This window comes from Egretta garzetta, unplaced genomic scaffold, assembly GCF_000687185.1.
Source record: "Egretta garzetta isolate BGI_Z169 unplaced genomic scaffold, ASM68718v1 scaffold27, whole genome shotgun sequence".
Lineage (NCBI taxonomy): Eukaryota > Metazoa > Chordata > Aves > Pelecaniformes > Ardeidae > Egretta > Egretta garzetta.
Window position 1 is genome coordinate 516,894 of NW_009260400.1, and position 13,536 is coordinate 530,429.

The following is a 13,536-nucleotide window of genomic DNA, read 5'->3' on the forward strand; positions in this document are numbered from 1 at the left end:
GCTGAAGCACACCGCAAAATTCATTTTAAATTTATTCCGTGCAGGAAGCAGGGACATTTGGCAGGAGATGAAGACCATCCTTTGAAATAAGAGCCAGGTGGGCACCAGAGCCCTGACTATCAGCTTCCTGTGGCCAAAGTAACTAAGGCCAAAACTAACATATGTTATGAATACTTGTCTGCCTATGCCATTTGATGGTGCAGTTGGCTGTGCAGTTCTGGGCACGGACAGCCTTGGTGTGTTGTTTATGATGGGTTTTTTTCAGATTTTGGAAGTACTTTTTTACTTCGTACCCTGAGAGTGGGGCTTTTTAAAGCGAGGGGGCAGCTGAAGGAGATACTTGGGTAGGTCTTGGGAAGGATTTAGCAGGGTTCTCCAAAAGAGTACGATGATGGGCTTGGAAAGTTGCTTAGTTCTTTAGAATTAAAGTTATCCAGCTCCTGGCTGGCATCCAGTCTTTGGTATTTCTCTTGCTCTGCCTGGAATAACTTCTCTCAGTCTGGGGTTTGTATAAAATGTTTCTTTGAGTTCGGAAACTAATGATCAAGAGTGACCATCTGCGACCTCTTAGTAGGCATCTGGATGTACATTTTCCACTTCTGAGGTGTTGAGATAATGCAGCGCTGTTGCTGCTGGCACTAAAAGGCATATCGTCAGATATAATAATACTTTTGAGCTACACATGTTGTTTTTTAGTCGTTCCTAAATGAAAATGAGTTTTGCAGGTGGCTAACGCTAGAGGATAATTTGTTCCCATGTTCGTTTGAAGCCTCGTAGCAAACGCAAAGCTGTGAATTGAAAATGGAAATAAAAGTAGAACGTGATTTCAGAAAAACCTCCATTTTCTGTGCTGGTGAAGCAACTAAGCTGTGTGGCTGCTGATGCAAACCTTTCATCTGCCCAAGTGAAAGGGCTGTTATCTTCAGCTGAAGGCAATCAGGTGTTGAGTGGCATTTGAGCAGCACATCCAGGCAGCTATTTGCATGAGAAATACGCTGTGAAGATGAGACTTAGATGTATTTGCAACTTCTGAATTCCCATTATGTTTTTGATTGTGCCACCCCATTGGGAGAGCCTGAGACATCTTCCCTTGGCTGAGCTGGAACTGCAGAAAGGAATTTCACACACTGCTCCTCCACCTTATCTTTTCCATTCTGAGATAACTTTCCTGCTCCTCTCTATAATTGAAGAGAAGCCTGGAGAAATGCATTAACAGCAGCAAGTCAGAGGCCACCGGCCTTGCCCTAGGGAGTCAGGAAGGTGTTGGGAAAGAGAGGGAGAGATGCTGGATGGTAGACTCATGGCAGTTTTGGTTGGAAGGGACCTCTGCAGGGTCTCTAGTAGTGTGGCTGTCACCAGCAGTGGACCAAGACAGCCCTGGCTTTGCCATGCTGCGTCCTGAAGACCTCCTGGGATGTTCTCTGGGTAACCCCTTTCAGTGCTGTGCCACACGGGGCTTGCTTATTAAGAGCTAGAGCAAATAATCATGATGGGAAATTTCCAGAAATACCTTTTTTTCCTGCGGGGAAATGCTGATTCACTCAAAGTGTTGGGCTGATCTGGATCAATGTCACTGGAGTTTCTGACCTGAGGCCTGGAGGTTACGTGGGGGACTGGCACACACTCAGAGATTTGGCTGTTGAGATGCTTGGCTTGATCTTGTGGTCCCTGGGCTGTTGAACACTCTGCTTCAGTGTCCCCTCTGGTGTTGCCACCCCACCTTTCCCTGGGAGAGAGTCTCAAAAACGGCAACATGTTTCAAGAAAGACAGGTAGAGATAAAAAAAAAGCTTGTAAGTGCTTTGAACATAGGGAAAAGCAGCAGAAAGTCAGTAGGGGACAACTCTGATAAAAGCCCATCCACTGGATAATCTGCAATCAGGGATATGGCGGGGCAAAGAGGTGACCTCCCAGGGATCCTCGTTAGCTCAGGCGCTCATCAAGCTGCTTGTTTAAATTTTAATGCTGGGTGGGGTTTTGGGGGGAGAAGCGTATTTCTCTCCGGAGTACACAGGAGGCACAGCGATTACTCTGGGTAGCCTCCTCCTCTTGCTGGTCGTGCAGCAGTAATTACTGTTGGGGCAAATTCACTTAATTAAGCCCACCGAGGAGATGCTCTCGCAGCATGGTTGTTGCTCTTTAAACTCCCACGTATGAGGGAGGAGTATCACGCTTTGAGGACTTCTCTTTTTCTTTGAAATAGTTGGACATGAACCAGCAGGGAAAGCTATTTCCCTATTGCCAATATGTTTATCTGGTCAAATTATCCCAGTGTATTTAAAGGGTGGTGGGTGGTGAGCAGTAAACAGTGCTTTTTGTGGCCAAATTAGTTTATGGCTTGGACTCTGGTTTTTCAGAAGATACTCTAGGTTGAAAGCTGAGCTCTCGCGTTAGGTCTCGGGTGGCAAATGGAAAATCTCCAAAGTATGCTTTGGAAAGTAATCTCAAAGGGTGCACATCCTCAGCAAGATCAGGGATGCAAGGTTGTGCTGCTCCGTGTTACAGCCTCATTGGTTGGAAAACAGAGAAAAAGGCCTGAAACCACAAAGACTTTTGTGATTTTTTTTTCTTACTTTGAAAGAAAGACTTTTGTTTTGGAAAGAGATCAGACAGATGTGGCCTCTACTATGCAGAAAAAAACCTGTATAACACAGAAGTCTTTAATGATTTCTTCATTTAAAGTTGCACTTGAACATTATTATATTCTGCTTACTTAGTTGGGTTATGGCTACAATAATTTCTTTAATTAGTCATACTGTTAATGTAAGAATGCTTAAAATTAAAAGCTAATCACAGCCAAGTGTTCTGGTAGCTGAAAAATGAGAACAATTTGTTGCAATTTTTCTTTTTAGTTTATTGTGGCTTACGGGAATGTTGAATATTTGGCAGCTGAAAAATGATTGTAAACTAATGCTCACCTAAATGTTTTCATGTCAAAGGGCTTCATGATAAGTGACAACTCCAGAAATATCCTCTGAAGGGCAGAGCTGGGATGAAGGGATGGCGAGGGTATCCGTGGGGAGCCGCCGCTTCCCATTTCATAAGGCTTGAAACTCAGATCCTGAATATTTGCATCATAAATAATCCCACTTGCATAGCTCATGGGGCGGTTAGTTACTAAAGCATGAAACTACCGGAGCAGCTTGTAAATTGTTTTGTAGCTGGGTATTGCACATCCCTTGCATTGAGTGTTCAGCTGTGCAAACACCCACGTTGGGCAACAAAACCCCTGTAACACCAATGGGGATGTGGCTGCATGGCAGCGATGCTCCTCACGGGCACGCTCCTGCGGGGTGGGAACATCCTAGGAAATGCCATGGGTCATGCTCAGGTACCCACTGATTTCTCCTTACAAATTTCCACCTGAACATTATCATATTTCTTATTAAGTCAGCTTATCACTTCAGTAGTTTCTTTAATTAGGCTTATTCTTAATGCAAGATGGCTTAAAATTAAAAGCAGCTTCTCAACCAAGTTAACATTCAAGCACAATTAAGTTAAATAATATGATGGCGGGACGCGAGGAAATAAAAGACCCTTTCTGGCAGCAGCAGATCAATTATTACAATACAAAACCACATGGAATACAAGAACAGATTTTTTTTTTTTTTTTTTCTCAGTAACATGCCCTAGCTGCAATCAGTAGGTGTTTATAAACTCTAACTGGCTTCTGAAAAAGATTATTTAAGTACTTTGTGGGTCATGCTGATGTGAAAACTACTCCTGGGCATGTGCCTGAGAGTATTGGTTGACTTCCCAGGCTCTGTGCTGGCAAGAGCTTTGATGCAAAACCGACCATGGTCCTCGGGTGGGCATGGGCCTGCGCCGGTGTTGGAAATGCATCTTCCGTGTTTCTACCCCCACCTGAATTTTCTCTGCCTGTGAATTGCTGAGGCTCTGTGTCAGCAATCACAGGCAGCCAAAGCGCTGTGGACTCTTTGGTCAGGAGTCAACTCTTTTGGGTAGCATTTCACATCTGCGTGTTCTATGGATTCAAGCAGGAGAACACCACGTCAGGGAAATTGAGCTCACAGCATCCCCTGGGGGAGAGAGGGGTTGTAGGATTCAGTGAAATAATTCCAGGATTTGAGAAAGATGATAAATCTCTGATGGAATTAAGATAAAGTAGTGTGAAAGCTCATTTTGCAGAGGGATGCGTGTGCTGCCCGCACCTCTGGCTGAAGCTTGTGCCAGTGCGTTTGCTGCCCGCAGCTGCCACACCGTGTAGCCTGCACCATGAAGGTGTCTGAGGCGAGAAGTGACGTTTTTTATACCGTGACAGACATCTGTTACCCAAAAGGGTGCGTGATTCAGTAACACGTGCTTCTACAGCATGAGACAGGTCGGGTGGCACCTTTCCAGCAGCCAGCATCTCATGGGATCAAGATGTTCATGTTTGCTTCCAGCACCCGGCAGGTCCCACAGCTCAGGAGTGATGGTGAAGGGGGTCCCTAGTATCGTCACCTGAGGTTCTGCTTTTGGGGGGAACCAGAGCACGGGTGGCACTGTGAATCTGGGGAATTTCCTCCCATGTTTTTCTGCTTAGCTGTAGTGCACCTGGCTGACATGCCAGGGCGTAAAATGCATTTAGTGAGAGGCCAGCAGGGTCCCCGAGCTGCAGGAGCTTGCATCTTCTCAGGCAGAGCCTAAACAGAAAGAAAAAATATCTCCTGCATTAGTCTCTCTGCTGAAGCAGAAGCTCTCTTGATAATGCTGTTTGAGTGGGACATGCAGCCTGTGCCCCGTCCCACCACCACGCACAGCCCAGCAAGGCTGCAAGGCTCATGCAGGGTCTGAGATTTCAGCAGAGATGAGATTTTCCTGGGTACTTCAGCTTGCTGCAAAGGCACCACGTTTTGCATCGCGAAACCTCGATGACAGGGTTCGAGCGTGGCCTCACTAGTGAAGAGCAATCCCACCCACACATCATCCCTTCTGAAGGATATCTCATCCCACAAGAGGGCCCACAGTGAGTGGGAGCTTCAGGTCATGGAGACGGGGAAGAGCCCAGATCCTGCAGGCTGGGAGCAGACCTGTTGGGCAAGCGGTCAGGAAGATTTCAGGGTCCGGGGCAGGGCTGCGGGAGGATGCAGCTGACGGAAGTGCTATTGAAAACATCTCTTTGCCTAATCCACTTACGTTGACAGATCAGACAGAGCAGGGATGAGTTTAGTTAAAGGAATAGCTCTCCAGGACATAAATGGATTGATAAAATATAATTCTATTAAGAGATCTTTCCAGTGCTTGAATGGCACCAATAATTGTGTGGGAATTTGAGGCACAAAGAGATTAGCAGCAATCTTTATTTCCTGAGCAGGTTGTCTGTTGAGATGGTGTTACGTAAACTAAATGTTCATGTATTAAGAAGTAATTGTGCAATTTCGTCCGGAGGGAGTCCTGGGCGGGAGCTGTGCAGAGCTCCGTGGATGTTTTGCAGGAGCAGAATTGGGAGAGTTGATCCATCTAGAAAAGTAAATATTGCAAATTTTTATTCTAAGCAAATGGGAACACACACATTCCTGTGCTGCATTGGGTGCCTCACTGGGGTGTCGCCAGGGTGGATATCTGGGAGGAAGGCAGAGGCGTTGCTGTGCCAGGTCCCCCATAGGCACAGGTCAACCCTTGGGGGGGATGCACAAGTCCCCATTTTCCCCCTTGGGGAATACCCCAAATAATGTGTGAACCTGTCCCAGCTGGGCAGATGCTGGAAATGCAGAGGTGTGTGGATGCCCTGAGTAGCACCAACAATTGCCTTCTCCTTAGGCATCCCCACAATGACGCAGACATTGCAAGTGGGTATCTGGGGTTAAGCCTGCAGAAATCCGAACTGTAGTCTTCCTCTGTCCTTTACATTAAAATTGTCTTTCTCTCTCTCTCTCTTTTTTTTTCCTGCTTCCTCCCCTGCCTCGTCCTCCCCCTCTTCCAGCAACGTGGACACCAAGGAGCTGTGCGGTGAGTGCGGTCCCTCCCTTGGGGCACAAGCAATTGTTGCGTGCACGCGTGCTTCTGAAGGATGCGTGAAACCCATTACAAAGCTGGCAGTGCTGTGGCGGCTGCAGAGCTGGGGCTGGTCTCAGCACTTCTGCTGCTTCACCCCTTATTCCACAGGAAAATTGGCAAAATTTTTCTTCATTTTCTTGCGACACAAACGGGGTCAGAGCTGAACAGAACACCTGGCTCCTGTTCAATAACAAGCCGGAGTTTAATTTCTGGCAATGTCATGGCTTCCAGCTCCGCTCTGAAGCTCAATAAACCAGTATCCCTCTGCAATACCCGTAACATGTTCCTCCTTCGTGTTTCCCAGCAGGCTGCCTAAGGTGTGCACCACCTCTGCTGCACCTCCCACGGCTTGCAGAAATTAAAGGCTGAAAAGAAAATCTCTGATAATGTTTTGTTCCACACCTTGACCAGAAAGGGAGTATTTCCTGCTGGGATTTCTGAAGGACTTTGCCTCCATGGGAGGCAACTCGTGCATGGGACTCCTGCTGCTCCCTCGGGGACATTTTTCCGTGGACACTTGGTATTGGGAAACATTTCCTGTGCCCCAGCTTTTTGGGAGGAGATGGGGAGACAGAGGTGTGTGGCCTTGCAGAGGGCTCATCCGTCTCTTCTCCACCCCTCCCGTGCCAGTGCAGAACAACGTATAAAGCCAGCTCCACAGGTCTTCATCACTTTGCCACTAATTACAGCCTTCGGAGGTCTGGCTGGGAGAGGGTTACACAGCCAGAAAGGCGCTTGCTGGAGCGCCTGGGCCAGCACCAGGTGGTTACTCACTATTCCTAATACTTTTAAGACCTCTCAGTCCATTGCAGCCTGCGGGTCTGCCTGCACCAGGACATTGCTTTGGGTTTCTCTTCTCCTGGTGTACCTAACCCCTGCCCACACCCTGCCTTTCTCACTGCAGCACCCCTCAGGATTTTGAGCGTTCAAACAAGGGCAGCAGACTTTCAGCTGGTTATCCCTGCTCGTTGTTGCTTTGAAACAAAGTCTTTCATAAAATCCTTTTGGTTTGCTGATGGCATGATGGGCCAATGGGCAAGTTCCCATCACTCCTTATCGCGTTAGGTTTCCTTGCCAGCTGACCCAAGAAACCAAAACCCCACAGCTCCAACCATCCACTTGGCCAGAAAATACAGGGGTAGTAATGGTGTGGCTTGACCCCACCCTGCTTTCTCCATCAGTCTGATAAGATCAGAAAAACACATGGCTGTCACCCAGTGTGATCCCAGCCGGCTGCCTCTCCCCGGGGTGAAGCTGCCAGGAGAGGAGGAAGATAAACCCATCACCTCACAATGCAGACCACCAGAGTGGTGGGTAACAGCTTTGCTGGGGAGAGGTGTAAGGGGGGCACCCACCTCCTCCCACCCCAGCCCTAGGTTGCTCATCTCCTGCATACTGATCCCATTGCTCTCTGCAGACCTGTGAGAGCCATCAGCAAGAACCATGTAGGATAGGAAGAGCTGATCTCAGATGTTCACCTGAATAAATAAGGCTAGAACTGAATACTTTGCTTAAGTCAATGCCATTCTCCTCCCAGGTGCTCTTTGGTCTGTCTTGAGGGCTGTGCTCTGCCCACATCAGCTTATTTCTCCTGAAATGTATGGGTCCTGCTTTCTATTTCAGGACATAACAAAAAGTCTTTGCCTTTAAGATCTGCTCAGTTTTTCTCTCCCAAGCAGTAAGAATAACACAAATAAACATGCCACAGTGAGAATAAGCTGTTTGCCTTATCGTGGAACAGAAAACAGCTGCTGTCAATCAGGCTGTGACATTCTGGTTTCTGCCAAAATCATCTTCCCCTTGGATATGTTCTTGGGCTGTAAATATCTATAGGTGCTTCTAATTAAGCCAAGAGAACCTAATTAGTGGGATTGTTTCCTGGAGTTTATGTCTTGTTGCATTCCGTAGAGATGTCACCTCAGTGTGAAGCTTCATGTCTTAGCACTAAGGAACAGTGACGGTGGCTTTTAAGTAACAGCTTTTAGCTGTAGTCTGTGTCAATCACCCAGAAATTGGGTAACTTTGCGTCTACGCTGCAAGCTCACTGCACACTTCGCTGCCACACTTTGCTTCTTGCTGTTTCCTTTGTGAACAGTGAATTTCAGGACTCCATAGCTCATGCACGAAACCACACCGCGTCTCATATGTGTCATGGAGCCATCGGCCACATGGGGACACGTTGATTTTGGCTGTATTTTGCATCGGTGATCGCTGGGATTGCATCTGGCCACTGCCAGAGCTGCGGTGCAGCCTGGCGTGGATCACCCCTCCTGCAGGAGGGGTGAGGGTGACACAGAGAAAATGTGGGCTCCCTCTCCGTGGAGAACATGGGCTCTTGGGACCAGTTTGCAGCTCTGTTCTCTTCCTTTCAAGGCATATTTTGCTCGCAGAAGCCTGTGCAACCTGTGATTGTGGGCTGAGGTGCAAATGTGATGGGTACGTAGGGAGAGATGTAAGGCCAGTCTCAGCTCATATAAATTTGGGGTGAACCTGGAAGGTGCTTGGATGCTTTGAGACTGTCAAGAGAATGAAAAGGGGATTTCTTTTGAGACTTCTCCCTCCATGTTGGCAATAGGAGGGAGAAGGCCAAGATATGGTCAAATGCAGAAGCAGGCATGGAAATAAAGCACCCACTGAGTTATTTTCAATGAGAGCTACTGTGTCTTACATCTGTTTTTTTACAATGGTCCCAAACTTCACAGGAATTGCACCACTTCCCATCCCTGCAGGACAAGCTGTGACTACAAGATAAAAATATACCTGTAACCACCCTCTCAGGTTTTTCTTTCCACGAATAAATAGATTTTGCTGTGTCATGTGGCCTTGAAGTATTAAGTTATATCAACAGTTCCCACCATGTCCCTCTTGGTTTTCCCAGACTATTTTGCTGACCATATGGGAGACTATGAAGATGTCTTGGCCTCACTGGAGACGCTGAACCTCTCCATCCTGAAAGCGATGGACTACACTAAACGGGTGAGTCCTCCTTACTGTGCCTTGTGTTCCACTGGCTCGGAGCAAACGGTGCAAATGTTAAGTTAACAGAGCATCTAAATCTGAAGGTCTTCAGCAGCATTGTCTCCTCGTGCCATTGCCTTTGTGCGGTAAGTGGATCATCGCAGCACCATGACAACAGTGGATTTTTTTTATGTGTTAACAGTAGATGAATCTTGAAAATCTTGGCCAGATTGTGAAACAATGTGCCAATGTCATGTGCAGTAGACGGTGACATGGAAGCTTTGGGGCAGAGCACCTCCTCAGCAACCTTCTTGGCTGTGCCATGGCTTACGCCCTGTGTTGCCTGAAGCATGAAGGTGCTCCAGTTGTCTTCAGCCAACGTGGCCCATAGGTCTCTTGGGTGGGATTCAGAATGCATGAGTTCTTGTTGGTGTCATTGGGAGTGCTTTTGGAAACTTCATGTTATAGAGCTGCCATTAAATACAGCTTCCATGTTGGAAGGCATCCTGAGTTCCAGGAATATGGTTGCTCATGTGCGCAGCTGCTGTGTTAGAAACTTGAAGGACTACAGGGGAATCATGCAAGCACCAAAGCCCGAGACACGATGTCCTATTTTGTATGTGCAAAGTACCCCTAGCTTCTTAAAAAAATCCACCAGGTACCTTAGGATACTGTTAATAATGGACTACTAGATAGTGGCACTGATCAAGAAGCATATTAAAGTTTATTTGCAAGTACCTAGAAAATCTGAGCTGATGAACCAGATAAACGTCCCTGCTGAAACGTGCACCCTTCATTTGGTGTCCTCCCAGGAGAACAGAAGTGTTTATAGAGCCCTTGCTCCTTTGAAACCATTTTTCCTGTCCTTTCCATACCACTTAATAAAGTAACTGGGCTGGTTTTGCTTTTTCCAAGCACCTGTAAGGACTTCCCAAGTCAACTCTGGCCTTCCTCTGAGTAATCCAAATTGAAATCTCCCTTCTGTTTATCTTTGAAGCTAAAGGAGAAACTCAAATTACTCCCCATTAAAGATGTGGAAATGATAAGAAGTTTTAGGAGTTAGAATGGGAAACAGCAAATTTCTCTCCCCCCGGTTGCTGAGTGAAGAGCCCAATTTCCTTCCTTGATCGAAATCCATCCCTTTTAATGTTTGTCAGGAGGGCAGCATGGAAAGCGAAGCCACATATTTCACATGTTGATGTCATGTAGTAAACTGAAGGCAAAAGTCTTTGGCCAAGCACTGATCTGCCTGAAGTGTTTGTGAATTTTTTATCAACATTATGAAAGGGTAAAAAAAATCAGGACAACAGTAATAGTTCATTTTTTCTTATTAAGTTGCTGAGTCTGTTCATGCCTCATTATTAGCAGATTTTCTTGCAGCCAGATTTGCCAACTGTGTATTTTAAATACACATTAACATGCTAGTAGATATCTCAGTAATTCACTCCAGCTTGCTACTCGTGATGCCTTCCACCGTTGCTTTTCCAATGTAAGGTTAATCAGTAGGACTAATTCCTCCTGGTATTTTGCAAGAGGAAGATGGCTTATTCCCTGTTTATAAATTAGGCGTCTGAGCATGTGGACATTACCTTGCATAAGAAATGTGCAGCAGAAGCAGGATGGTTGTTCATAATCCCCATCCACTGCGTTCATAATCCCCATCCACTGCCTTCATAAGAGGAGCATCTTTCTCCCTCCCTTGATTCAGCAACCTGTGGCAGGATTCACCCACCTTAATTGCAAAGGGTAAATGTTATTTACCTAAACCTGAACTCATCACCCCCATCATGGTCTTGTGGAGGGAACCAGGGAGATCCAGAGTGCTGGAGGCACCTTCCCCCTGTGACGCCAAAGGATCACAGCACTCTTCACTGGGAGCTTGGGTTGTTTAGCCTGGAGAAGAGGAGGCTGAGGGGAGACCTTATCGCCCTCTACAACTGCCTGACAGGAGGCTGTAGCGAGGTGGGTGTCAGCCTCTTCCCCCTGGTAACGGGCGATAGGATGAGGGGAAATGGTCTGAAGTTGCATCAGGGCAGGTTTAGGTTAGACATTAGGAATAATTTTTTCAATGAAAGGGTTGTCAGGCGCTGGAAGGGACTGCGCAGGGCCTTCCCCATCCCCATCTCTGGGGGTATTTAAAAGCCAGGCAGACAAGGTGCTTAGGGCCAGGGTTTAGTGGTGGGATGGCAGGGTTAGGGTAACAGTTGGGCTAGATGACTTAAAGGTCTTGTCCAACCTAAACGGTTCTATGATGTCAAATGCAGACACTTCCTTTCTAGATGGCTGAAGCCAGATGAGGCAGTGCCACCCCAGCATCCCCTCATCACCCCCATTTTGTCAGCCTGTGGGGTGTGTTGCTCTTCACCACCTGGCAAGTGAGCAAACAGAGCAAGACTCCTTCAGAGAGAGGAGCTGGCAAAGAAGTTTTTTATGAAAAACACCACTCCCTGCTGTGATTTTGTGAACAAAGTGGTACAAAGCTCATCAATGAATTATTCAAACACACGTGCTTTGTTCAAGTAAAGAACTGAAGGGGAAAAAAAAGCCAAAACAGAAAATAAGCTGTTTTGGTGGTAAAGAAACTCAACTCCAGTGTTCAGACAGGACAGGCTTCCAGGCAGCATCAGAAGCTTTTCCCGAATGCAAACCATTTGTGCTTTTTTTTTGAGATGTAAGATTTTTTTCTCTATATGTTTTCCCTAAAAAATAAAAAAAAATTAAAGAGCATTTGTTTGCTAGACTTTCTGGTTTTGGTGTCAGGATTGCCAAAACAGTGTCAGGAGAAGGCTTCTTATGATCTGAACCGATAAAATAATGTGGCTGAGGTCTTCTCACGGGGTTCCAGTTCATGTGTGTTCCCATACCCCAGACTGGAGGACATTGCAGGGGGGGTTACTTCCTGCAGGGCTGGGACCAAACCTGCAGGATGAGAGTTCAACCCCAGGGAGAAGGTCCATACCAGGATTGCAAAAGTTGGTATGAGCTCCCTCTTGTCTGACGGGTCCCCCCATAGTCCTGCTCCATCTCCTCCATGTGTGATGCTGTAGCCAAGGACCCTGTGCTGATGTGAGGGTGTTTAGAAGATACGTAAATATATTTTTAAAAACACCAGATTGGGGAAAAGACTGCCAAAGGAGCAGGTTTTGGTAGGAGCCAAGTGTGCTTTCGTGGCCTCCGATGCTTGAGACTGTTGCTGTCTCTGCAGGTTTAGGCTGGCTCCTGCAAAGGGCTTGGTGCCGATGCTGAGCCCTGTGACTTGTGAGCAAGCGGCATTGCTTGTGAAATGCTCCTGCTTCTCCATATTAAAATGAGCATTTCATCAGCTGGAGAAAACTATTGATCATTTGAGAGTGTTCCTTATTCACTCCTTCTCCCCTCCATTAAAAAAAGTATTTGGTGCAAACAATAAATGAAGCCTAACCTTCTTCTGCATTGGCTTTCTGACGAGAGGTGCCTGCTGACAAGAGGGGCTGGATAGCCGTGGTATTTAATTGCTGTTTATATTTCTCACCTTAAAAGACAACTGATTATTTCTTGCTCATAAAAAGAGAAAGCGGCAATTATCTGGTGCTGGAGGAGCTCATAAAGTATCAGCAGTAATTAGATTCAATAGTGGAAGGTCTCATACAGCAAAACAAAATCTGTCATTGTAATTATTTTCCAATACAGTGATGTCCGTGCCGTGTTGAAATGACTGCCAATGACGATGGGAAATGTAAAGTTAAATTGGAGAGGAAAGGAAATGAACTTTCCGGATTTAAAAAAAGCTGACAGCAGGAGATGTTCTTATATAATTCTCATTTACTGTTTTATGGTACAGTCGGCAAATGTCAAACCCAACTTGACCAGGAAGGACATGGTTTGTGTGTCTGGTGTGCAGGGTATGGTGGGAGCTGGGGGACGGAAGCCAGGTGGATGCTGTCCCTCCCGTTTGGTTACTGACCCTCCTGCGTCGGGCTGCCCATGGCAGGGCCGTGCCCACCTGAAGCCTCCACCATCCGTGCCAGCCTTGAGGGACAGTGCCTGTGGAGCCAGAGGGACGGTGCTGACGTGGCGGTTACCACTGAACCTCACTCTCCCCCTGACACCCTGGGAAATATGCTTTAGCTTGGGAAAAAAAGCACATTTTTGTGGTTTTTGAACTCAAGAGACTCAGTTAGACCCATTCCTGCCAGGTACAGCTTCCACCGCCTGCTGCGCTGGGGTTGCTCCTGCTCCCTGCTTTTGCCAAATAGGCATTTTGCAGCACTGAGCATGGAAACATTCACAAGGCTGACCTTCAGTGGCAAGGCAAACTTTAAAAGCAAGCAAAGAAGTCCCAAGAACGCTGAATGAGGAATGCCCTCAAGGATGAAGCAGCTCAGATTTAAGGTCAAATCATTCCTTCCTGGAGATGCTCCTGTTGGGCACCAGATACCAAGGAGCGCTGGTGACTGTCCTTGGTGTGTGCCCTGTCCCAGCTGGAAGGGGAGTGCTTGGAAAGCAAAATTGCCCCAAATTGGAGCTGAAATCGCAACAACTCCCTGTGCATATACTGGAATGAAATGGGGCTGATCTCTGGTGCTCGTGAACATGGTGT

At 46.9% G+C, this 13,536-nt stretch overlaps 1 protein-coding gene across 1 annotated transcript in view; it reads left to right on the plus strand.

Annotated features, from left to right (window-relative positions):
• The window catches only part of NECAB2 (N-terminal EF-hand calcium binding protein 2), a 49,226-nt gene that overhangs the window by 20,949 nt on the left and 14,741 nt on the right, over positions 1-13,536 (plus strand). The window contains exons 3-5 of the mRNA XM_035898791.1: positions 5,926-5,951; positions 8,878-8,975; positions 11,783-11,801. Of these exons, the coding sequence (XP_035754684.1) occupies positions 5,926-5,951; positions 8,878-8,975; positions 11,783-11,801 (143 nt within the window). The remainder of the gene's footprint in view (positions 1-5,925; positions 5,952-8,877; positions 8,976-11,782; positions 11,802-13,536) is intronic.